Source organism: Pantherophis guttatus, chromosome 3 (assembly GCF_059756535.1).
Source record: "Pantherophis guttatus breed Tessera chromosome 3, ASM5975653v1, whole genome shotgun sequence".
In the NCBI taxonomy this organism is placed as follows: domain Eukaryota; kingdom Metazoa; phylum Chordata; class Lepidosauria; order Squamata; family Colubridae; genus Pantherophis; species Pantherophis guttatus.
This window is the reverse complement of record NC_142065.1, coordinates 145,706,104-145,730,750: the sequence shown is the minus strand read 5'-3', so window position 1 is coordinate 145,730,750 and position 24,647 is coordinate 145,706,104. Positions and strand designations below refer to the sequence as shown.

At 38.4% G+C, this 24,647-nt stretch overlaps 1 protein-coding gene across 5 annotated transcripts in view; it reads left to right on the top strand.

Moving 5' to 3' along the window:
- RREB1 (ras responsive element binding protein 1) overlaps positions 1–15,078 on the top strand; it is a 163,031-nt gene extending 147,953 nt beyond the window's left edge. For all 5 annotated transcript variants that reach the window (XM_087890300.1, XM_087890299.1, XM_034429099.3 and 2 more), the window contains 2 exons: positions 8,680–9,441; positions 14,353–15,078. In XM_087890300.1, the coding sequence (XP_087746426.1) occupies positions 8,680–9,441; positions 14,353–14,873 (1,283 nt within the window). In that variant the 3' untranslated portion in view covers positions 14,874–15,078. The remainder of the gene's footprint in view (positions 1–8,679; positions 9,442–14,352) is intronic.
- Positions 15,079–24,647: the final 9,569 nt, after the last annotated feature.

Below are 24,647 nucleotides of genomic sequence, written 5' to 3'. Positions count from 1 at the left end.
GAAAAAAAGCACCTTTGGAACAAGCATGACCTGGATGACTGAGACTCTCCATAGACAAATTCAACTAGATGTTAACACCTTGACTAACTTAAGTCTGTTGTGGGAGTTTCCACCCTATTCAGAAGAGGTGGGAGCATTGAACGTCTCACAGACAGGCAAGAGGATTCTATGTCAAATCTTGCTCTTTCTCATCTTACCCTAATTTTTGCTTCAGATGAAGATCTCAGATGAAAAATAATATTTACCCAGCAAACATCAAGGGACAGAAAAATGTTCAACATTCTTGCCTGCCCAGTGCTGGGATTTCAGTGGCTCATCTGTTCAGCATTGGAAATCACAAGTTTTGGATTCGGTGATGCATAGGTTGTGTTGCTGCAGTGTTTAATTTGGCCTTGAGAGGAATTTGTATTCAGCAAATACCCAGGAGATAGGGACCAAGATAGTTGTCATTGGTTCTAGATTACCTATCTGATTAGATAGGTTATCAAAGCAGACATGCCTGATAGTAGTTTACAAATTTTAAATTGTAATGAGATTTGTTACAGCATATATGTACCATAATGAGGAATCACTTAGTGTTTTCTAAATGTCTTGGATCCCACTCATCCTATTTTTATAGAAATGTTATTAGAATTACAATTCACAATGATGCAAACCCTAAAAGAAAAAGGAAAAATAGAAGGTGTGGGGAAAAAAATAGAAAAGAAAGGGAAAAAAAATCCTTAAAATCTTGTCATTTCAATCTTGATCAACAATTGTCCATTGAGTGTTAGATGAAATAAAAATTATTTTAACCTTGATCAAATAAACCAATTTTATATTCTTTTCGTTTCCTTCTAACAATCTTTATCATCAAATAATGGTCTAGAACTTGATTTCTTTTCATTTTTTCTTTCTCACGAGATTCTTCGAAGTTTTAACAATCTTTTTGTAAATCCGGTATAAGAAAATTATCCATGTCACTCTCTTGGCTTGTTATTTGTACATTCCTCTTAATTATTAAAACATCAACTAGTTTCTTTTCTATGTCTGGTGTAACATCTTTTTCCATGTCATTCTTGTAGCTAGTCATTTTTAAATGCACTTTCAAATCAATTTCAATCACATCAGGTAATATTCGTTCTCCATAGCAGCTTTAATACATAGTCTACCTATGAGACAGACGTTCTTAAAATTAACTTCTGAGTACATTGTTGAAAAATTCCTTTCAGTATGTCCAATGTTAAAATATTTTGCTTCATTCTGTATTTGTACGTTGAGTTTTAATGTTCTTTCCCTTTAATTGTAATCCTTAATTGCTTCTCGTTTTCTATGATGTCCAATTTTTAAAGTTGGATCTTACTGTTTTTAAGAATTCAAGACAAAAACATTTTTCCAAAAGAAGAATTCCTTATAATTAATTGCAAAATCTTATTTCAAAATTACCTTCACTTTTTATAAAGATGGATGTTTGTAACTTTCTAAAATTAAAATTTTAATCACCCCTGTGTTGTTTATCCAGATTTTTAAAAAGTCCTTAAACTTGTATTTATAAGTGATTTCACTAAGGATTTAAGGAACCTCACCCAGTACTGTAAAATCCTTTGATCCAAAAGTTCTGAGTATCTGAAAAGCAATTAAAAAGCAATTTTCAAAAGAGATCAGAAAGGGTAGAATGCGAACCCAGGATCCTTTTAAAGATACCACCTGTGGTTTGGGCAAGATAGTTTATTCCCTTGTCAACTAGAGCTCTAAACCTGCTGGAGACACCTCTCTTGCAGTTTCCTCATGAGGAGAAACTGTGAAGCATTTTTGGGCAATCCCCATGTTCTTTCCTTGTCCATAAAGAATTACAAAAAGACGGTCTGCTCACTGGCTCTTTGTTCTGTTGCATCCTTCAGAGCCATTTTCAGTTTGCCGTTTTTCTTCCCTGGCATTCCAGATCTCCATTATGCTAAGTAAGAAAGCCTTCACCTGAAGATAATACATGATGAGAAATCCTGTGTTTGTATTATTAAGATGTTTTGGCTTTTGTAACATTTTATATGGAAGTTGGAGAAAATTAACTGGATTAAAGCTACTATTGATAGTTGGGAACTACTATTGATAGTTTAGTATCATTAACCAGTTATTTTTATTTGATTTGGTGTATTGAGTGGTAGAATGAAATTAGAAAGCTGACTGGGAATCTGGGTAGTTTTTGGAGAAAGGGCTGTTTAGTGCAGTCACCTCTCACTCAGCTTAGCGAGGATTCTTGTGAAGAGAAGCAGCTATAGCATGCCACGGTTTCCTGTAAGAAAAGCAGAGGATAAATGGAAATAATAGATAGGAATAAACTGACAGAAAAATTGAAAATTTCATAACTTAATAATAGAAAATGTAAATTTACCGCTTCATTCTTTTTTTATTCCTTTGTATCACTTGAATTGTGGTTGTTCATGCTTCATCTATCTATACAGGTAGTCCTCAACTTATAACATTTCATTTAGTGACTGTTCAAAGTAACAACAGCACTGAAAAAGTGACTTATGACAATTTTTCACGCTTACGATATGCATCCCCATGGTCATGTGATCAAAATTCAGAGGCTTGGCAACTGACTCATATTTATGACGATTGCAATGTCCCAGGGTCATGGGATCAGCTTTTGTGACCTTCAGACAAGCAAAGTAATGGGGAAACCAGATTCACTTAACAGTCAGGTTACTAATTTAACAACTGCAAGGATTCATTTGACATAGGTGGCAAGAAAGGTCATAAAATGGGATAAAAATCACTTAACAACTGACTCACTTAGCAACAGAAATTTTGGGCTCATTTGTGCTTGTAAGTCAAGGACTACCTGTATCTGGAATTCAGTGGATGTACATGTAGAAATATGCTAAAGACAGGAGGAGAGACCTTTTCCCATTATTAGAACAAAAAAAGCAATCCTCTGAATGTGATGTTTGCAAGTACCTGCTCTTAGCTGCCATCCATGTTCTTGTTCTCAGCATCTCAGATTGGAGAATTTAGGAATCTGTGTCTGGTTCTAACCATGGATGTTTAATTTTGAGGACTTTTTCTCTCTACAAGGCAATGCATAAAGTAGAGTGAACGCACTGCAACCCTGCCATAGAGGGGAGGCAACCTATCAAGGGATAAATTTAAGTACATCACTGAAAATTATTTAAGATAAGTTTAATCGGCATTTGATATGAATTCTTTCGTTTGTATGAAAGTGATCTTACCAAAGTGTTCCACCTAGTGGAAGCTATTTGAGATTGGAACATTATAAAAAAACCACAGGATATGGATATATATATATATATATATATATATATATATATATATATATATATATGCATGCATACATACATATATATACATATACATATACATATACATACATATGCATATACATATACATATGCATATACATATACATATACATATACATATACATATACATATACATATACATATACATATATATATATATATATATATATATATATATATGTATATGTATATGTATATATGTATATGTATATGTATATATATATATATAATTTACTGTTGAGAGAAATTAGAAATGACTGTAGATGAAGGAAGTGCATACTTCAACATTTTAGGCTTACTATTTGTTTGAGTTGGGTATAAACTACAGTAAGGTGCCATGTTCAGATAGATGCAAATTCAGACAGGCAGTGTTTTGCCAGTGTTGTGAGGCCAGGGACAGCTCACAAATTAAAACTCATACCAGAACTAAACTCATAAGTCTCTTTAGATAAAATCTATTCCCACTTCCTCCACCAAACATTCTTTATCACCATCCTCAATTAGGGAGGATCAAATGGTTTTGGATGCTGCTATTGTTAGATAATTGGGAATTAGGTATACAATTTACTGCAAATCACCCTGAGATCTAATAGTAGATCCTGGATTAATTTCTGCCTACAGTTGGTATGCTGTGCTTCTTAGTTTACAAATAAAGTCATGAGCCAACAAAAGGGAATCAATACAGCGTGATGTTAAATAACTTGAGAAATATATGAATTAAAAACTTGTTCTCACCCCCTGCCCTCCCCTTCTTAGTTATTTACTTAGCTATTATCTTATGGTTTCTGAAAATGTTTGTTTGCATTATTTGCACATCTTAAATAGTGCAGTCAGGAGCATGTGTCATTAGATCTTCGCATTCTTGAGTCAGATTTAATAAGCTAGTGACCTTTCAGGTCCTGCTTGCTGCTGTTTTCTCCCTGTTTGGTGACAGAATGAAAAGGAGTCCTTTAGGAACAAAGTGCCAATGGTTTATAACTTAAGCCTTTGAAAGCTGGTATGTATGCCTTATATAACAGGCTGTTATGCAAATCATAAAACGTACAGGCATTTTAGTTAAGGCCTGTATGTGGTGCTTGAGAATCGCCACTCGGTTCGAAACTTGGTCTTTACAGTTTTAAATAACGAATTGCTGTTTCCACCCCACCCAAGAACAGTTACCTGTATGAAAGAACAGGGTTTAAACTTGGCTTCCCAGTCCGACAGAATTTCTATAATGCCATCTATTCTTTTTACTAATAGCAGCAGTATTTCATGTGACTCTCTGTGCTTACTGAAGGGAGGACAACACAATGGGCATGTATTTATAAGGTCTCTGAAAGATCAGGGTGGGGTTTTGCTCAAGTCATCGTAAAAAAGAAAAGAAAAAGATAAACGGGCTAAAGTTCACATGTTTATAAAGCGAGGAGTATTAGGGAGTCTAGCTGCAGATTTATGAGGTCAGCAGTCCATGGCAACCTGCAAAATGCTTAGAACATACAAAAGATAATTGGATTAGGAAGATACCTTAAAGTCTGGTGACTGTATATATAAACTCTCAACTTCCCCTTAGGTTTGGTGCATAATGTTTAATCATGCCATACTATTGTGGTGTAGGTTACAGCTCCCAGGAAATGGTTTACCGAAGTTGTCATTTCCCACATACAAATTTGGTACAATATGTATGTTTTGGTTCTACTAACCCAAGGAATCATGGATGTGGGATTTTTCACATGAAAATATAAGTAAAATATGGCTCTGGGAGTGGCTGGGCAACAGAGAAGGCAGATGTGCTATATTTCTGTTTGGTCTTACATTACTTAGTTGTCTGGGGCCAAGTATTGATTTCTTGTATTTGTCTTTTTAACTAGAACCTTCAAATCTATGAACTGGAATCAGTTATGCAAAGCAGGGGGATGGCCCCCTTAAATAATAAACTTTGTGCCAAAATTTCATATCTGATTAGCCAAACTTTATTTGTTTCAACATTCTAATTTAGGTAGAAGTTATTGCTCTTAATGATACATAGTTGTACATTACTGAAAATCACTCAGATCTGCTAGTAGACCTCAGTCTATTTTCTGTCCACCAGTCAGGCTGAAACTCTGTAAAATCAAAACATCTGTAATCTCAAAACATCCTTAATGAGGGAGAAATTAAGGAAACCTGGAAAATGTTATTCAAAAATTGAGAAATAATAGAATTCATATGTGAAACGATATATTAAAATCACACTTTAATGGGGAGACAAATGGGAGTAAGGGCTTCAGCTTCTTAGTAACCAAATCTAGTTTTTAAAATCTCATTTATTAAATAAGGCTTTTTGAGTTTTTTGTTGCATTGGCCTGCGAGATATATACAAAGCTTTCGTCTTAAGAAAGAAAAAATAGGTGTCAAGCACTCTTTCTATTGAAAAGAACTGAGAGATTCAGTTAATCAACACTGGCTGGTTTATAAATTGAAAAGCTTTTTGGGGACTTAACTGCCCTTTATTTTGCAAGATGGATTCTGGCTATTCATATCATTTATTAGAGTGTAATCTTTTCATCAGTGCAGCGCAGTACGATATAGAGAGCCAGTTTGGTGTAGTGGTTAAGGCAACAGCTTTGAAACCAAGAGACTGTAAGTTCTAGTCCTGCCTTAGATGTGAAAGCCAGCTGGTTGACTTGAAGCCGTGCACTCTTTCAACCCAACCTATCTCTACAGAGGAGGAGTTGTGTGGAAATTAGGAAGAGGAAAGAGTATTGTGTATGTTTGCTGCCTTGGGTTACTTATAAAGTCATAAAAGTGGGACAAAAATTCAATATATACATACATACATACATATGTATATACATATTTTCACTCCCAAGAAATAGTGCGAAAAGTTATTTTTCAGTCTGGAGAAGAAAGCTATATTGATCCTGCTGAACTGCCAAAGAGCATTTGCGTAATTATGGAGTTTCTTCTGCAGATAGTCCTTAAAGGTGAGGACATTTGGGGATGCTGGGAAATTTTGAGCAAGCTATCAAATGCTAGCTTCAAGGAGGAGTTGCGGCACCCTCATCCCTATCCCATTCCCATTGCAAAGACAAAACATGCTTAAATGCCTGCCCACAGATTACTTGAATAAAGGTTTCAAACATAGGCTCTTTCCTCCATCAATCAACTACGGTTTTATTGCTGTTACTTCATTAAGAACACATGAATTTTCAGATCAGGTATTCTGTTATAGAATTTTATCTGTAGCCAGTGATACTGCTTTATTTCCGTAGCCTACCTTCCCCCCCCCCTTTGTTTTGAAATGCCTGCATTTTATTTTTCATGTGTTTAAAACTCTGTGCATAGCCTCTTGATTTGTGGCCTGTCTTTGTCTGGTCTTTCAAGGTTGTCCTGTTGTCATTCATAAATGCAGACTCGATGAATCAGCACAAAAAGGATCTAAAACGTTATTTTATCAGCATTCCAACATCCCTTTAATTTCTAAGCCACTATTGAGCTTTCAAAAAACTCAAAGGGTTTAGACTTTTTATCTAGAGACTGTTCGTTCTTGTAAAGTATAGAAGGCATTCTAAAAAACAGAATGGCTATCAATACCAAATCTAATCAGGATTACATAGCCTATTATGCTGCAACATTAGCTAAAGTTTGGGGGTTGGGGAGGCGAGGATTGGTGAAGAAAAAAATCCACAGCTAGCTAGAACTTTATTAGAAACAACCAGAAAGTTACAAAACAGTGTGCTCATTTTGTACATCTAAGTAGGTATTCTTTTGTTCCATTCATCATTCATCTAGTCTTTATATCCAGCCTGATGAAGTGTGCTGAAGATAAAAAGGAAATGGTTAATTGGCTAGGTTTGTATCCCATTTTTTCTTCACAAAGTCAGGATGACACAAATAGCACTTCCTCCTTCAGTTTTCCCAACAACCCTGTGAAGTGGGTAGGTCTGAGAGAGAGTGACCAGCCATAGGTCACCCAGAGCGATTGCAAAGCTGAAGGTGGACTTCAGCCTGCCTTTTCCCAACCCTGGTCTAACTACTTAAACCACTGCACCATACAAGTAGTCCTCGACTTACAACCACAATTGAGCCCAAAATTTCTGTGGCTAAGCGAGAGAGTTAAATAAGTTTTGCCCCATTTTATGGCTTTCTTGCCACAGTTGTTAAGTGAATCACTGCCATTGTTAAGTTAGTAACATGGTTGTTATCTAACTTTGCTTGTCAGAAGGTCGCAAAAGGGGATCACATGACCCAGGAGACTGCAACCGTCATAAATATGAGTCAGTTGCAAAGCATCTGAAATTTTGTTCATGTGACCACGGGGATGCTGCAATGGTCATAAGTGTGAAAAAGGGTCATAAGTCTCACTTTTTTTCAGTGCTGTTGTAACTTTGAATGGTCACTAAACCAACTGTTTTTAAGTCGAGAACTAACTACCATACTGACCCTCCACTCTGACTAAGCTTCTTTGCCCCTCCTCTTCCTTCCCTCAAAAATGAAATATTTAAAAGGATGACTTCGTTTAGACAAACTAAATATATAATCCCTGGGATTTTGGAAGAGATATAATGATGTTGCTATGTGTCTCTCTGGGAGTACCAGAAGGAATATAGGATTAGCTTGTAAGGATAGGGAAGGAGCACCAATTCTAAAAATAGTTTCCCTGATGTAGTTCAGAGAACAGAGGAATGCTAAAAGGGTGCCTGCATCATGGTTTCCATGGACTGAAATTTGATTCAGAAGCCTCTAGTGAAAGTCACTGATTAATTCAAGGACCTTCAGTCAGATGTTGATGAATATGTTCATAAATAGTCCAGCTGTTCAATCAAAACTTTGCAGAATACTGTTTGTTGTGCATGTTTCCTTCCATTAGATTAAAGGAAATAGTTCATGAACATGACAAAAGGTTCATCAAAATTCCAGTAACTTTGCTAATAGTATATTCCGCTTTTTTCTCCTTGGTATCCACAGATAAATCAACAACAATTTAACTATGGGGAACTAGGATTTCTTTGAGTCTGATCCCATTAATTAAATAGCTTGCTCCATTGTTTTCACATTTCTATCATGTTGCTAAGAAAAAACACATTTGGATTTATTAATCTTCCCAGAATGTCATAGCATATGAAGTATTGCACATGAATTGATGAAATTACTGCACAGGGCTCAAGCATTCATACACCAGGTTATTGTTTGTTCATTTTTGAATTAAGCTGACATATTTGGCATCACACAATTGTCCTTGTATTGAGTTTGGAATACAAGAATATTGTTATTATATATTGCTGAATGTCCTACATGCAAGACACAAAAGACTAGAGAACAGATAAACATAGTCGACGATGGTATTACAGAAAGTTGATGTTGATGGGGCCTCCTTGAGTGTTGAAGAAGTCAATATTTCTTTCTTCTCTCTTGCAGATAGTCAGTCTGACCAAGAAAATACAAGTGCAGGAAATGAAGCACTCGACTTGACCTCTGGGGAGAGAGACCACCTAGAGGAAGCAACTGAGTTTCTAGAAGAACCTGAGTGCAGTCCCAAAGAAGAGGAGAAGATGGATCTATCCCAAGGCGAGGAGACTGCACAAGGGAAATTAAGTGAGGGGGAAGACGAACCAGAAGAAGATTCAGTCAGCAACAAAAGTCTGGACCTCAATTTTGCTAGCAAGTTCATGGAATTCAAGCTGGCTGAGAATGATCAAAACCCAGGCAATGGGGCTCAGTCTGAAAATAAACACACCTGTGATACATGTGGGAAATCCTTCAAATTTGCTGGTACTCTTAGCCGGCACAAAAAAGCCCATGCACATGATGACAGGAAAGATGAAAAGAGCAGTGAGGATGAAAGTAAACATGTTCAAAGTGGAGACCAAGCCCGTGTCCCTGTCATGCAAGAGGACCCATCTCTTGAACAGGAAGAGCCTGGAAAGGACATTAAGGGCGCTGAGTCTCCCACAGATGGTGAGGCAACAGGAAGGGAAAATGAGGAGAGCGAAAGCATCTCCGAGGGAGAGAGCACGGAAAGAAAATCTTCTGAAAAGAGCGATGAAGACCGGAAGCCAAAGCCTGGTGCGGGCACTAAGAGTGAATCCAAAGCAGACAAAAGGAAGAAAGTCTGTACAGTGTGTAACAAGAGATTTTGGTCTCTACAAGATTTGACTCGGCATATGAGATCCCACACAGGTACATGGGGGCCACTGAGGATTATTTGCAGTAACATAATTACTCTGTGATAGAATATATTCAGAGGTTCCAGATAGAACCCATAAGATGTTTTGTTAAACTGAGGAAACACCACTGTTTAAAAAACTGGCTGTTCAGAGGCTGCTGAACTACAGTAGGTGGGACTGTCAGATTCTGCATAAGGCAAAACCTGTTATTTTAAGTGTTTGATTTCCCTTGCGCACCAAGTAATATGTAGAACTAACTTCAGGTTTCCGGCCCTGTGCAGTTTGAAATATTTGGAGCAACATAAAGAAGGAAGATGGCAACTTTCCAAAACACTTATTTTAGCATAAAATTATTTAGCATGAGCCCACTTTTGCAAACTTAGGTTAGGATCCTGCATAAATTCTTAGTACCTTGAACAGTAGGACATATAAGTTAGATGCATATTCTACTATAGGTAGTTTATCTCAACTTTTACTTTGCAGCTTGTTTGATTTCCCCTCAGAAGTTCAGTATTTATTAGCAAGTTGTGTCTGTATTTCAAGAGATCTGCAGTTTTGTACAAAACCACTTGGTGTGAGATTCCATGTCAAATGATGGGAGCTCAGTTGGAATTGAAGCAGTGGTGGGATTCAAATTTTTATACTACCAGTTCTGTGGGCGTGGCTTGGTGGGCGTGGCAGGGGAAGGATACTGTAAAATGTCCATTCCCACCACACTCCAGGGGAAGGATACTGCAAAATCCCCATTTCCTCCCAATCGGCTGGGACTCGGGAGGCAGAGAATAGATGGGGGCGGGGCCAGTCAGAGGTGGTATTTACCAGTTCTCCGAACTACTCAAAATTTCCACTATCGGTTCTCCAGAACTGGTCAGAACTTACTGAATACCACCTCTGAATTGAAGGTCACAAAATATGGGAGAGAAAAGCTTCTGGCCTGACAAAATCCCAAATACAGGTAGTCTTCTTCTTACAACCACAACTGAGCCCCAAATTTATGTTGCTAACTGAAACATTTGTTAAGTGAGTTTTGCCCCATTTTACGACCTTTCTTGCCACGGTGGTTAAGTGAATCACTGCAGTTGTTAGTGACCACACGGTGGTTAATTGAATCTGGCTTCCCCATTGACTCTGCTTGTCAGAAGGTCACAAAAACTGATCACATGACTCCGGGACATGTCATATGACCATGGGGATGCTACAACAATCATAAACGTGAAAAACGGTCATAAGTCACTTTTTTCAGTGTCGTTGTAACTTTGAACGGTCACTAAATGAACTGTTGTACGTGGAGAACTGCCTGTATTTACTTTCTCTGGGTTAGTTAATATACAGCCCATCTATCTGATTTGTCACACATATTCAGGCTAACGGAGAAGGAATAGAGGAGAGAGACAATATTGCCGTCTTTGCTTAAAAGTGCCTTCAGAGTTCTCATGCCTTCAGTGGTTGGGTTGAATATACGGGTGCTTTTGAACGCTTGCATGAGTGGTCATGCCCAATCTTGGCTCTTCGCTGAAGGCAACAGGAAGCCAAGATAAGCCACCCTTGCAGGTGCTGTAGCTTAGCTGCCTGGAAATGTGTCATTGGCAATCTTGGCAGAGAGGGGCCTTGTTTAAAGCTCTGTTAGGTAAGATTAAGCTCATGAGCCATGATGGGTTTTCCTTCTCTGTCCTAAGGAAGACAAACTAGGTGGTTCTCTAATCTTCTCAACTACCAGTGATCCAGGCTAGACGTGGAGGTGATGATTGGTCCAAGACATGGTGATTATCCCAGGTCACTTACTAAATTTCCTACGCTTCAGTCTGGCAGTCATTCAGGGAGTTCCCCAGTTTAGCAATCTAATCACATTGACTCTGAATTAAGCAAGAGCTCTTGCAATAGATATCTGTGGGTTTTTGAAAGACGACAGCCTACATTTCAGTCTTTTTCCTATCCATTCTACTCTGAATTAAACTTAGTGAAAGAAGTTATTTTTCTGCAAATATGTCTTTGGTCATTAATCACTCATTGATCTGTGTGGAACAGCAAAGATTTTGTAAGATGATTTAAAAACGGGGTTTGTCTCTCCCATGTTGTAAGGATTTGGCATGTTGCTTAAAAATGAAGGATAAAGCCTTGGTGGCACAGCACACTAAAGTGCTGTTAAGTAGCACTTGCAGCTGCCTGCAATTACTGCAAGTTCAAATCTCACCAGGCTCAAGGTTGACTCAGCCTTCCATCCTTTTGAGGTAGGTAAAATGAGGACCCGGATTGTGGGGGCAATAAGCTGACTTTGTATAAAAAAGAACACCGCTTGGGGGGGCCGAAAGCCCTACTATATACAAAAGTATGAAGGCTATTGCTTAATGCATTGTAAGCCGCCCTGAGTCTCCGGAGAAGGGCGGCATATAAATTGAACCAATAAATAAATAAATAAATAATAAATAAATAATAAACAAACAAACAAACTGTATGAGGTATGATAGTTGCCCATCTAGTGAAATTCAGGTAGCTAGTGAAATTCAGGTAGCTAGTGAAAGTCAGGTAGCTATGATAAGGCATTTTTCTTTGCAGCCTCAAAAGAATCTCTTAAAAAAGTTAAAAAGATAAAACGTGTAAGATGAATCTAGGGAAAAATGAAAACCGGTCATAACAACTCATGAAGTGGCACTTCCTTTGCGATCTACCATTGAAGACCAAATACTTTACACCTTTGATAAAGTGGAATGCTTCATTCTTACTTCCTTTTTTTTTTTTTTAAAGAAGCCAAATGAGGCGAAGATAATGGAAACTACATTTTTCCCTCTATTAAGCCCTTATCTTTCCTTATAAGAGCTAATTTTCCAGTCTTCTGTGTATTCTGTAGAGTCAGATAGTCGTCCGTCCGTCCATCCCTTATCTATCTATCTATCTATCTATCTATCTATCCATCCATCCATCCATCCATCCATCCATCCATCCATCCATCCTCTATCTAAGCTTATCTATCTATCTATCTATCTATCATCTATCTATCTATCTATCTATCTATCTATCTATCTATCTATCTATCTAAACTCCATCCATCCATCCATCTACCGTATTTCCCCGAAAATAAGACCCTGTCTTATATATATTTTTTGAACCCTGAAATAAGCGCTTGGCCTTATTGCCATGCGCTCAAAAACTCGATTGGGTTTATTATCACGGTATGTCTTATTTTGGAGGAAACGGTATCTATCTGGATTATTTTTTCAAAACCACAACAAAATGCAGACTTTTGTATATAGACATGATTAGATAGACATTTATAAAGGTAAAGTGTGAGAGGAGCAGAGCATTTTCTTCCTGTTCCTATCAGTAGGGACAAATGCACAAATCTTTCTCCTAGCAGCATTGTCAAGGGTCTTCAGCTCCTATCATCAGCAAACCCTATATCTGAAAGGATTGTAATGAAACAATCAGTTTTTTGAAGTAGTCTTCCAGCTTCTAAAGATCTTGATGTTTAGTAAAGAATGGAAATACTAATTCCTGGTGAGGAGCCATGGTGGCACAGTGGTTAGAATGGAGTATTGCAGGCTAATTTTGTTCACTGCCATGAGTTCGATGGCTTAACGGTTGACTCAGCCTTCCATCCTTCCGAAGTTGGTAAAATGAGGACCCAGATTGTTGGGGGCAAAATGCTGACTCTAAAGCACTGTGAAGCAATATATAAGTGTAAGTGCTATTGATATGAGCCTCTGCATGTTCCATTGTTTCAATTATTTGTCTTGTATGGTCACAGTCTCTGTTCAAAGGGCACCTTATAGTATCTTCCCTCAATAACTGCTGAGGGGATTGAATCTGGCCAAGGATAAAGCCATTTTGGAATTTTTATGTGAAAAGGAATGTGATAGCTGTAATTGAAAACATTTAAAATGCACCATGTTGCTTTTGCTGTTAAAAATAAGACAAAAATGATGGTAATGGTGAAATTTCTACTACTTAAATTACAGCGTGTCACATATACATATATGTCATACATATATATATATATGTCATAATACAGTATGTCACAGAACTGAGTACACCCCCTCACATTTTGTAAATATTTAAGTATATCTTTTCATGTGACAACACTGAAGAAATGACACTTGGCTACAATGTAAAGTAGTGAGTATACAGCTCGTATAACAATGTAAATGTGCTGTCCTCTCAAAATAAAGCAACACACAGCCATTATTGTCTAAACCGCTGGCAACAAAAGTGAGTACATCCCTAAGTGATAATGCTAAAATGGGGCCCAAAGTGTGGGGCCCAAAATACAAAAAATACTTTGTGTGTTGTCCAGTGATGGGATTCAAATTTTTTTACTACTGGTTCTGTGGGTGTGGCATGGCTTGGTGGGCGTGGCTCGGTGGGTATGGCAGGGAAAGGATATTGTAAAATCTCCATTCCCTCCCCACTCCAGGGGAAGGTTACTGCAAAATCCCCATTTCCTTCTGATCAGCTGGGACTTGGGAGGCAGAGAATAGATGGGGCGGGGCCAGACAGGTGGTATTTACCGGTTCTTCGAACCACTCAAAATTTCCGCTACTGGTTCTCCAGAACTGGTCAGAACCTGCTGAATACCACCTCTGATGTTGTCACATGAAAAGATATACTTAAATATTTACAAAAGGTGAGCAGGTGTACTCATCTCTGTGATATACTGTATGATATAATTGTTAGGTTATATCATACAGGTTAGAGTTAGTTGGGTAAAATATGGCCATTTAAATAGGCCTCAGGAGAAATGGATTAAAAATCATGATATTGTCCCAGTGTTCATGGTAGACACTTTTCCTTTGCCCCTAGTCAGTCTTGCTAATTCTGTACACCTTAAAGAGGATCTGTCACTGGTCATCCCAAGCAAGAAAGGAAGGACCCTCTCAGGGATGAAGGAATGTCTGACCTTTGATTTTGTCTTTTTTTCCCTTGATCCCAGGGGAGCGACCATACAAATGTCAAACCTGCGAACGGACCTTTACATTGAAACACAGCCTGGTTCGTCATCAGCGCATTCATCAGAAGGTAAAAAGTGCCAAGAATCACGAGAAGGACAGTGATAGAGAGGACACCCGTTCACGAGGGGAAGAAGACAGTGAGAACGAGTCTCTCCCCAGCAGCACAAACCCCATCTCGGAAAATGAGGGCGATGCCCTTGTGGGGCCTGGAAGCCATTCTCCAGTGACCAGGAGCCGCAGAGAAAGCATGGCCAATGCCACCAAGGATCACTCTTGTAAGGAAGATAAGCCAGCTGGGAAAGCCTCAAGTTTAGGCCTTGCCGAGCCAAGCAAGAACGTGCCGAAATCGACAGCGAAAGAGCAGGAGTCTCGAGGAAAGGCCGTTCGGGAGAGCTCCTCTGATTTCATTCAGGACTTGCTGGAGATCCAGAACAAGAAATCCTCCATGAGTCATATCCTCGCCTCTGCAGAGAATGCGCCTCAGCTCTTGGAAGTTGAATGACAGCTATGGCTTCAGCGGCACCCCAGCAACCTGATCCAAGACACAGGATTAAAGTTGACAGAGCAAGCTTTCCTTTGCTGCTGTGTCAACCTGCTGTGGTGACCCAGGAGTGGGCGATGGGTGGATGGGATCGGGGAGGATATATGGCAGTCTGGATTCAGTGCCATAAACCCTTCAGTATAAATAATGCAAAAGACTACAATTATATACTGGTCTGAGTGCCTTACTACTTTATTAGGTCTTTTGGTATCGTAGATATTTTTTAAAGCAAATTAGATGATTTTTTTTTAAAAAAAATATTTTAATTATTTGGAGAGGACCTTTTTCATTTAAGCATTAATGTTACTTTTTTTTTTTTAATTCGGGTGTGTGAGTTTGTTCTTGTATATCTGTGATAGCCGCTTTTGTGTATTCTCTGAGCTGGAAACAAGGTGGGGGGGGGTCAGTGGTGCAAGGAAAGCCCTAAAAAACTGCAGCCAATAACTGGAAGAAAATTTAAAAAATCCCAAGCAGAAGAAGTAGATATAAAAGGTTAACTTGTTTTTGGTTTGTCTTTTCAGACTTTTTTTTTTTAATCACATGAGGGAGAGTTAAAGCAGTTTAACATATTAATATAAATTAAGGTTTTCAAGCTTGGTTCAAGCTAAAAGCAGGAAGCCACAATTACTGTTATCTTCATTATTTCTTCTATTTCTCCTCCTCCTCTTCTTCACATGATCAGTGATGGCATTCTAGCTACTGTCATTTTGTATAAGGCCCTTTCTGACCATTGTGGACTTAAAGAGTATACAGAAAGGGTGGCATAGTGAATCAAAAAAACCTATGGAAATAGGCGCCCACTGTTTATGTTTATATATGTATGTGTGTGTATACATACACATATATATGCATACAGTTTGTGTGTGTGTGTGTGTGTATATATATATAAATGTTTGATTTGTGTTTCAATATATTATTGTTTTAATATTTTATAAAAGTTGTTAGTTTGCTAATCTCTGCATTCTGCAGAAACCAATGGACAATATTTGTCCACGGAGATCTACAACACAGCTTGGATTGCCTGCTTAGATATTTCTGCCTAGTCTCTCACCGACGTTTCTTCTTTTGGGTTTGACGCTCTTTTAATATATATTCATAGAAACCTCTTAGCATCAAATGGAAAACAGTGAAAGGCCCGTTCACAATTCAATCCAGGTGGACATAGCATAAATTTACATGGAGGGAATAGAAAGAGTGAATACTAAAGCAGTGGTCTTTCCCCAATTCCTCTGTGTTCATACTGATGATACATAGGTAAGAAGTGCATGTCTGATAAAGGAATTCAGGAAAACAAGAGTCCTTGCTGGAATTGAAAGTTCATGCCACAGAGGATTGTTCCTATGTCTTTTCCCTACCCCCACACACAACCAATTGAATGCATGTAGCGTATGTAAGTTGCTACTGTGTGTCCACTTCTGTTTTCCCATCCAATCATACATATGCCTTCAATTTCTCGGGAACGATTGTGTCAAATGAACCTCAGCAGATAAAGGGGGTTCAGTGTAAGTTAATAAAAGAGAGAGGAGACAAATGAATTAATGGCAGGCTGGCGTGAAGATAAATGAGTTAGAAGAAGGCTATCCAGATTTCATGTTGAAAGGCACTGCAAATGCGGTGGCATAGTTTGGAATTTGCAGTAGTTGCGGTTAAAAAAAAACACAACTAAGGTGATTTAGTCTTCTAGAAACAATAGAGAAAAGTGAAAACTTTTGAAGCCTTAAGTGATCTTACTACCTTAATGTGCTTTAAAGCAAGGAACTCGTCTACTACTGGCAATAAAATTTCCAGATGGACAAAAATACTTACTCCCCAAGGTTTCTAGAGGTTTTTCCAAATGTTCAACTCTGTTCTGAATTGGGAATGGACTATACATTCCTGTTGCTGGCAACAGGAGATAAGGCAAGTCCTCCAACATTAAAACTGATCCACTGACCCAGTTAAGCTGGTGTGTTCGGTTGTGAGGTTCATTTTCTGCTACTTTGATGTGTGGCCCATTTGTCTTGAGAGGGAAAAAAATAACTAATTTCAGTGGGATTGCCCTCTTCATGTATGTGTGACTTGTGTGCATGTGTGCAAATATGGCTGCATTGCTACATTCCTGTATTTCAATTTTAAAGATAACAAACGCAGAATTGGATGTGAACAAGACAGCTGACAATTTCACTTGTAGGTCTGTTGCTACTAATGCGTGACCCAGAGGATGCTATGTGGCTAATTCTGTGCCCAGTGTGAAAAAAGCTTGCCTTTTGGGATGGCTATCCTAATTCTGTACCCTCATCTTAAAGATGGAGGAAATTTACAATTATTTTCCAGTTCTACATGATTGTGAACCCAGTTCTCAAAGCAATCTCTTTTTCTCTTCAAGGAGCCTTTGATAAGAGACGATATGTTTCTTTTTATAAGAAACCCTGCATATGTAGGAGTCTGCCGAAATTTGCCTGGGGTCCACATATTCTGATTCAGACTGAGTTGTGGGTCAGGAATGATCATTTACTTAGTTGTGGGGCATATATATACAGTATATAATAGGGCAAAGGCATAGTATTTCTGGGACTTTTTTCTGTTGTTCTTTCACATTGAACCTCTTTTGTTCAGTTTTTCCCCCCTGCCCTTTAATTTAAAATTGTTAATCCAGGGTGGAAAAAAATAGTGGAGTTCCAAATTGACTGGTTTAAAAACACCCAGCATTCTTAATCAGTGGCTGTTGTAACTTGGAACATTAATTTAAAAAGTTCTGGAAAACCAATTTTGATCCGCCTTGCCTAAAGTGATACTCCGTGCAAATAGCACTGAAAACAAATTAGAAACAAGTTGATGTTACATAGAAATAAAGTAATATATCCTGAATTCTCAGTCAAAATTGGGGGTATTATACCAATCTATTTCATGTTCGTTATTTTTTTAGAGATTCAACTCAGACTGCAGAGGAAGAGCAAGGAGATCATTTTGGGGCGATAGTATTTCATACAGAATATGAAGCACAGATTTCATTGTTGTAGAGGGTGTATAAAACAGTTTTGAAACCAATCCTCTGGATTATTAAAAATAAATACCAGTTGTTTCTTTTAGAATATAAAATCATTTGCTAAATGATGCTTTCCATCAAAGTCAATTTCAGCATCCCTTAATATAAATTGCTATTATATTATTATTATTATTATAATTATTATAATTATTATAATTGTTATTTGGGAATATTTTGTTATTAATTTGAGGGGTATTTTTTTTTTGCAGCTCCCCACACTAAACTGCGCAATATTGTGGGGGAGAAGCCATTAGCTAAATCAGGAGTGTCAGAACTGCCCTCAGGCTGAATGGGTCATTCTGCAGACCTATTTAATCTCTTGGCCTTTGTTTGGGGAGGGGTGCAAGTCTGACAGATCTGAACAAAACTTTATGCTGCAGAAATAATGTAGCAAATAATATCCCAGCACCCTGCCGGGACATCTGCTAGCAATAATCACTATTGATTTAAAGCTTTATTTAGTCTTTATGTATATCGTAGTATATTATAAAATCTTGCCACATTTTACTGGTGTTTTTATTAGTTGCATTTGATGGAAGAAAAAAAATGTGTTCCCTTTTGTTGTTTCCTCTCCTCACATTCACAATCCCCCCCTATATTAAAACTGTGAACTTTATAATGTGTTTAAACTATGGGTGAATCTTAGGCTTAGTTTGCATGTTGAGCTAGTTCATTTCTCTGCATCTTCATGATTTTTCTTCTCCCTCCCCTTTCCTCTCTCAGGGCTTTTTTTTTTTTTTTTTTAATCTGAAAATCTCTTGTTGGACTTGTAAAGGAGCTAATGGTGAAAATTCAATCACTACAATAAGCACTTGACTGTGAAAGTATAAAAAGAACCAAGAATAAAAGTAGACCTGATACGTGCAGCAATAACAGCACTACTGATGTAGAGCTAGCTCTCTTGATGGTTTAATTCCAGCTTCCCCATGATTTGTTGTTATTGTTGTTTTCTTTCTACAACCTGATCCTCAATTTTCCCATCAACGCTATAGTCGCTGTTGGAGTACCTCCAAGTCCCAGGATGAACCTGCGTGTTGCTGCCTGCTGTGTTGGTCGGATGGTTGAATTGTGAAATAATTGAGAGTAGAGCCGACACTGCCTTAAATCCTCTGGTTTCTCAAAGCCATTAAGTCGGTGAAAAGATCCAGAAAGGAAGTCAGGGCAATGAGCTTGCATGAAGTGATAAATCCCTTACCTCTGTGTCCTTCAGCCCAAGGTGACACTATCATGGTTTTGAGGAGGTAACTTATCCATTGAAGATTCTCCCTTCTGGTAATGCAAGTTTGGTTAGTATTGATGGGATGGGGTGAGGGGAGTATTTCTCTCTCTTCACTTAAGATGGATGTTTTAATTCTAAAAGTTTCAGCCCGTGCAAGGAGATAATTAGTGTGTACAATTTATATATAGAAATATAGATATATATATATTTTCGAAAGGGAACGTTTAAAAACTGCTGCTACAAGTTGTGTACAAGACTGATTTATGCCACATGAACAGAGAATCACACTATTTCTTTGGGTACTTCTATTCTTCTCATTCAGTTATATGTTACTTCCAGATTCAAAGTGATGAAAATAATGCTGTTCTGTATCAAACGATCTACGCAATAAAAGGTTATATTTAAAAAGAAAATCGTACCTTTGGAAGTTGCAAAACCATGATCTTTTCGTGCATTTGGGAGTCTAATAATGCTTTTGTGTATTTTCAGTTGGGATTATTTTTCAAAAGCAAAAAACACCCAGAATATTACACTTGTTCTTTCTCTTAATGAGTTACTTTGTCCCCCTCCAAAGATTTGTATTTAATAATAAACTGAATTGTTTTTCTCCCTTCATATTTGCCCACGCTTAGTGCAAATAGTTACCTTGCTAGTGCAAATGCATAAAGGGGGAAGATCTTTTAATTCTTGAATTGAAGAATACATCACAGAGGGTATATACACTGTTTCCCCCAAAATAAGACATCCCCTAATAATAAGCCCAATCAGGCTTTTGAGCGCATGTGCTAAACTAAGCCTCCCCCCGAAAATAAGCCCTCCCTGAAAATATTTAAACGCAGAGCTGAAAATCAGGGAAGACGGCAAGAGGAGCCCCATCTTACTCTACGCACCCCAAAATAATAAGACCTCCCCGAAAATAAGGCCAAGCGCTTATTTTGGGGTTCAAAAAAGTATAAGACAGAGTCTTATTTTCAGGGAAACACGGTAACTCCTTTCCAAAGATGGAGTTGGGAAGTACAGTAACACTTCGTAAATGGGGACATGACCTAATGTAACATCTGCATCTCTCAGAGCTTAAGGGAAGGTGGATTGTACGTATAATTTTGATATTGTAGCTGTGTTTCGCCACTGGGTGGCACAGTTGTAAGAACATGGTACCCTGGAGAGATATTAGAAGCATCATCTCGGAGTGATTACTTTTCTTTTAAGATCTAATGACTGAGTAAATACTTACAGTATTCCCTAAGCCAGATTCATTTCAACATCCAAGAGAGACAAATGGGCAGATTTCCCTACTCAAAATGATTTGACACAAACACCGGCAGGAGTATTTTATTAAGACATATGTTTCTAATCATTCCTGTGATTGGGAGCTGCCCTGAGCTTCAACGCTGATGGAAAAGAAATATTTGAAAGCTGCAGCATGGGGAGATAAACAAGAAGACAAAAAAAAAAAAAAAAGATGGGACATCTAGTACATATATACGTTAAACTAGATGGAAAAGCAGGCTGTGGAGAAAATTGGGCATTTGAAGTCTTGGAGTCTTAATTTGATAATGATGATGAATGCATTATTGTTCCTAAGAAAGGTCATTATAGAAGAAAATGGGATTTTCAAGGAAAAAAGAAACACTTTTGAGTCAATGTTTTCTTATTTCAAAAAACTGCAGCACACCTTGCCATGAAAAATCGTATGGTGTATTTTTCATTTTTCCAAACTCACTATTGAGTATGAATTAAGCAAAGCAGTGTGTATCACGGTAATCCTTAGGACATTTCTAAGGGTATTTTGAGAATATCACTGACCCCTCTAATGGAGTAGATAAATAATTTCTTTGTGAGGACACTATGGCTGTATTTCAGAGGAAACTGACAGTTGCTGCATAAAAGATTTCTATGAACTTTAATCTCTGATCATTTAGATGCTGTCGTCCACAGGCTTTTAATCCCAGTTCCAACATTCCCACAATTTTTATTAAAGAGCATATAAGAAGGAAGTGGGACGGCACCTGCAGGGCCAAGTGTATCACAGATGACACTGCCAATGTTTCCAACAGCTGCATTCCCTTGCTTTTCTTATGAGTATTAATATTCAGCCCGACAAAAAGTTTGGTTGTCAGTTCTATCAACAACCTGGCCCCAAGTTTAATGAGCCTTGGTTTACAGTGTTTTCTCTTCTGGTTTCTCTTAAGAGGACACAGTCACGCAGAGTCAGTGCTGAGTTCCCATCAAACTCCAAAGCCTGGGTAAATTGCTTAAGCAGCCCTCATTTCTGCCTGGAGCAGAATTTTAATTTTTAACATTGCTTCTGATCATAATACATGTAGATTGCAAAATAAATCTCCATTTCACAAAGCTCCAACACCCACTGCCTCTTCTGTTTCTTGTGGCATTTGCTGGGATGTGGTGTTCCCATAGTTAGCATCAGTGGTGAAATCCAAATTTTTTTACTACCGGTTCTGTGGGTGTGGCTTGGTGGGCATGGTGTGGCTTGGTGGGCGTGGCAGGGGAAGGACACTGCAAAATATCCATTCCCTCCCCACTCCAGGGGAAGTATACTGCAAAATCCCCATTCCCACCCCACTCTGGGGCCAGCCAGAGGTGGTATTTGCCGGTTCTCCGAACTCAAAATTTCCGCTACCAGTTCTCCAGAACCTGCTGGATTTCACCCCTGGTTAATTAGCATGCTCACCATCTTCAAAGTCTCTGGAACCCGTCATGGATTTCCTGATAGGTTTAGCATGTTACTGGATTCTAGGATATGGAGGGGGGGGGAATGGAAATGGATGTGTGACTTCAGAATGCCCCCCCCCCACTTTTTTGTACTTTTGATGTGATTTCCAAAGATGGTATTTTTATCCTGTTAAAACAAATGGCCAACGTGTCATTAATGCTAAAGTAAGTTTTACATTAAAAAAAATAATAACATCCACCCAATAGTTGAAATAAAAAATAAAAAGTATTAGCTTTGCAAAATGGATTAAGATCATTTTCTTTTTGGAACCATTGCATTTTTGCTGGGCCTTGTCGGACATACAATGTAGGAGATGACCAGGCTGAGCCCAAATGTGTCATCAGTCATGAATCTCTTTGTGCTCACAGGAGATCTAAGTGCAGCCCACTCTGAATTCTTGTGACTCTTACCTATTGCCAATTTGCTAGGACTGTTAATAGTTCAGATTCTTGTAGAGAGCTTAGGCTTGCAATAAATCTTTATACTCATTTGAACTGGATCTCCTGATTTCTCCAGTACTTCACTTCCAATCCTCAGACACCAGAAGATGGCCCAACCTGTTGCAAGAAAATACTATATATTTTTAAATGGCATATAGTATATGTCCAACTATTGTTTGAGATTGACATTAATTATGCCATTGGGTTCCATATGGAATATACACTCTGGAAAAAAATGGAAATATCCCTCGCCTTTCATATAAAATTTTATGGACATGATATACCGTGTTTCCCCCAAAATAAGACCCTGTCTTATATTTTTTGAACCCCAAAATAAGCGCTTGGCCTTATTTTCAGGGAGGTCTTATTATTTTGGGGCGCGTGGAGGAAACCAGAGGAAATGGCAGGGACTGGCTGCACATGTGTTTAAATATTTTTGTGGAGGGCTTATTTTCTGGAGGGGGGTATTTTAGCGCATGCGCTCAAAAGCCCGATTAGGCTTATTATCAGGGGATGGCTTATTTTTGGGGAAACAGTAATATAACATCTCTAGCTCTCTTCTGTGAGAGCTTAAAGGAAGATAGACTCTGTAGAGTGTAGCATTCTGATAGACACTGGTTCAAATATAATGAAAGTGTATGTCTCTTACTTAAGTTTGGGTCTTGGAGGAATGTCATTATTAATATGGAAGGTACCTGCCCTGGCCAGTATTTCCCTAATGTCTACAATTATACTATTAGACTGCTGTTATCAAGTTTGTATAAATGGCTTGACATTGCAGAGAACCTTTACTGATTTTGTCCTTGAGGTAAAAATTGTAATACACAGTTTTTATTATCCCTAACCATCATGATTGACAATAAATGGGGATTGAAGTCCAGCAAAAGAGGAGTCCTGGTTGGGGAAGCACAAGAGGGAAAGAAACTTGAGGGGTTTGGTAATGTTCTGCCCCAGCTACGGACCCCAAAGAACGCAGCACACACAAAGTCTGTACAAGCCTTAGTTTACTAAATTAAATCAGTCTTTTTCAAATAAAGGCTGTTAATTAACTTTCTTAACAGCCTACAAGAATCCAAAGAATAAATAATCATAATCTTACTATGGTTGGCAGAAAGCCCAGAAGCAATTTGCAGGAAACTGATAAGAGAACTATGATCAAGATGCGAAGGAGAGTGAACGAAGTTGTTCCCTGCAAATTGCCTCAGTCATCGTCCTTCCTTAAATACACTAAGGGAGTGGCCAATTAGCCCCAAGCCTTATTCTCGAGGAGACCTTCTCCTGAGGAACCATTCCTGTCTTTTGGCAGCTCTGCACGCCCGTGCATCGAGAAGAGGCTCCTCCTCTTCTTCCTCTTCACTTATGGGAGCTTCTGGAGGTTCTGAAGGGCCTGGCTGAATCCCTGCCTCTGGCACCACATCTTCTCCAGCCTCCTCATTGTTTGACTCGAGTGCCAGCTGCACAGGCTGCTGGCGCAGCACCACACTAGCCTCCTCGCTGTTGAAATCAGCTACTAGCTGCACAGGCCACTGACAGGCCACAACAGGTAAGCAGCCTCAGTGGATTTAAGGCAGTAAAAAGAAGCAGAATTAAAAACAGTAATCCAACAGGGAATGCACTTCCTGAAATACGGTGTTGAATAAGAAAATGTGTTACATTAATATATAACTCAGGAAGAGCCAGTTTAGTGAAATGATTAAGGCAACAAGCTAAAAACCAGGAGACCATGATATCTAGCCCTTCCTTAGGCACAAAGCCAACTGGGTGACTTTGGGCCAGTCCCTTTCTCTTAGCCCTAAGAAGCAGGCAATGGTAAACCACTTCCGATAAATCTTGCCAAGGAAACACGGATTTGTCCAGGAAATTTCTAAGAATTCGACATGATTAAATGGAAAGGGGAAAAAAACATTGGGAAATCAACAGGCAAAGGGCAATTCAGAACAAACTTCTAAGTCAACAACTAAATAAATGGAAAGTCAGATGGGTGATAAAAGAAGCATGTGGTTAAACGATACAGAGTTATTTTGGATCCTGGGAAAATCAAGTTTCTTTCTTGTTCTCATTGGGTTGCCCATATTGAACAGGTTTGTAGAAGTTAGTACATCCTTTGCTTCAAGTTAGTCAATCAGAGATGAATCGGAACAAAGATCTTGCCCTTTGAAAATTAGCTATTATTGAGGGGAATCATATAGTCTTATACCTGTAGTTTCTTGGGATGCCAATAGCTGGGTCTTTATTATAATCACCCTTCTCTATATTAATGGTATAGTTGGCCTGGCTAACACCTTTGGATTATTAATATCAGGAGTTATTCATGTGA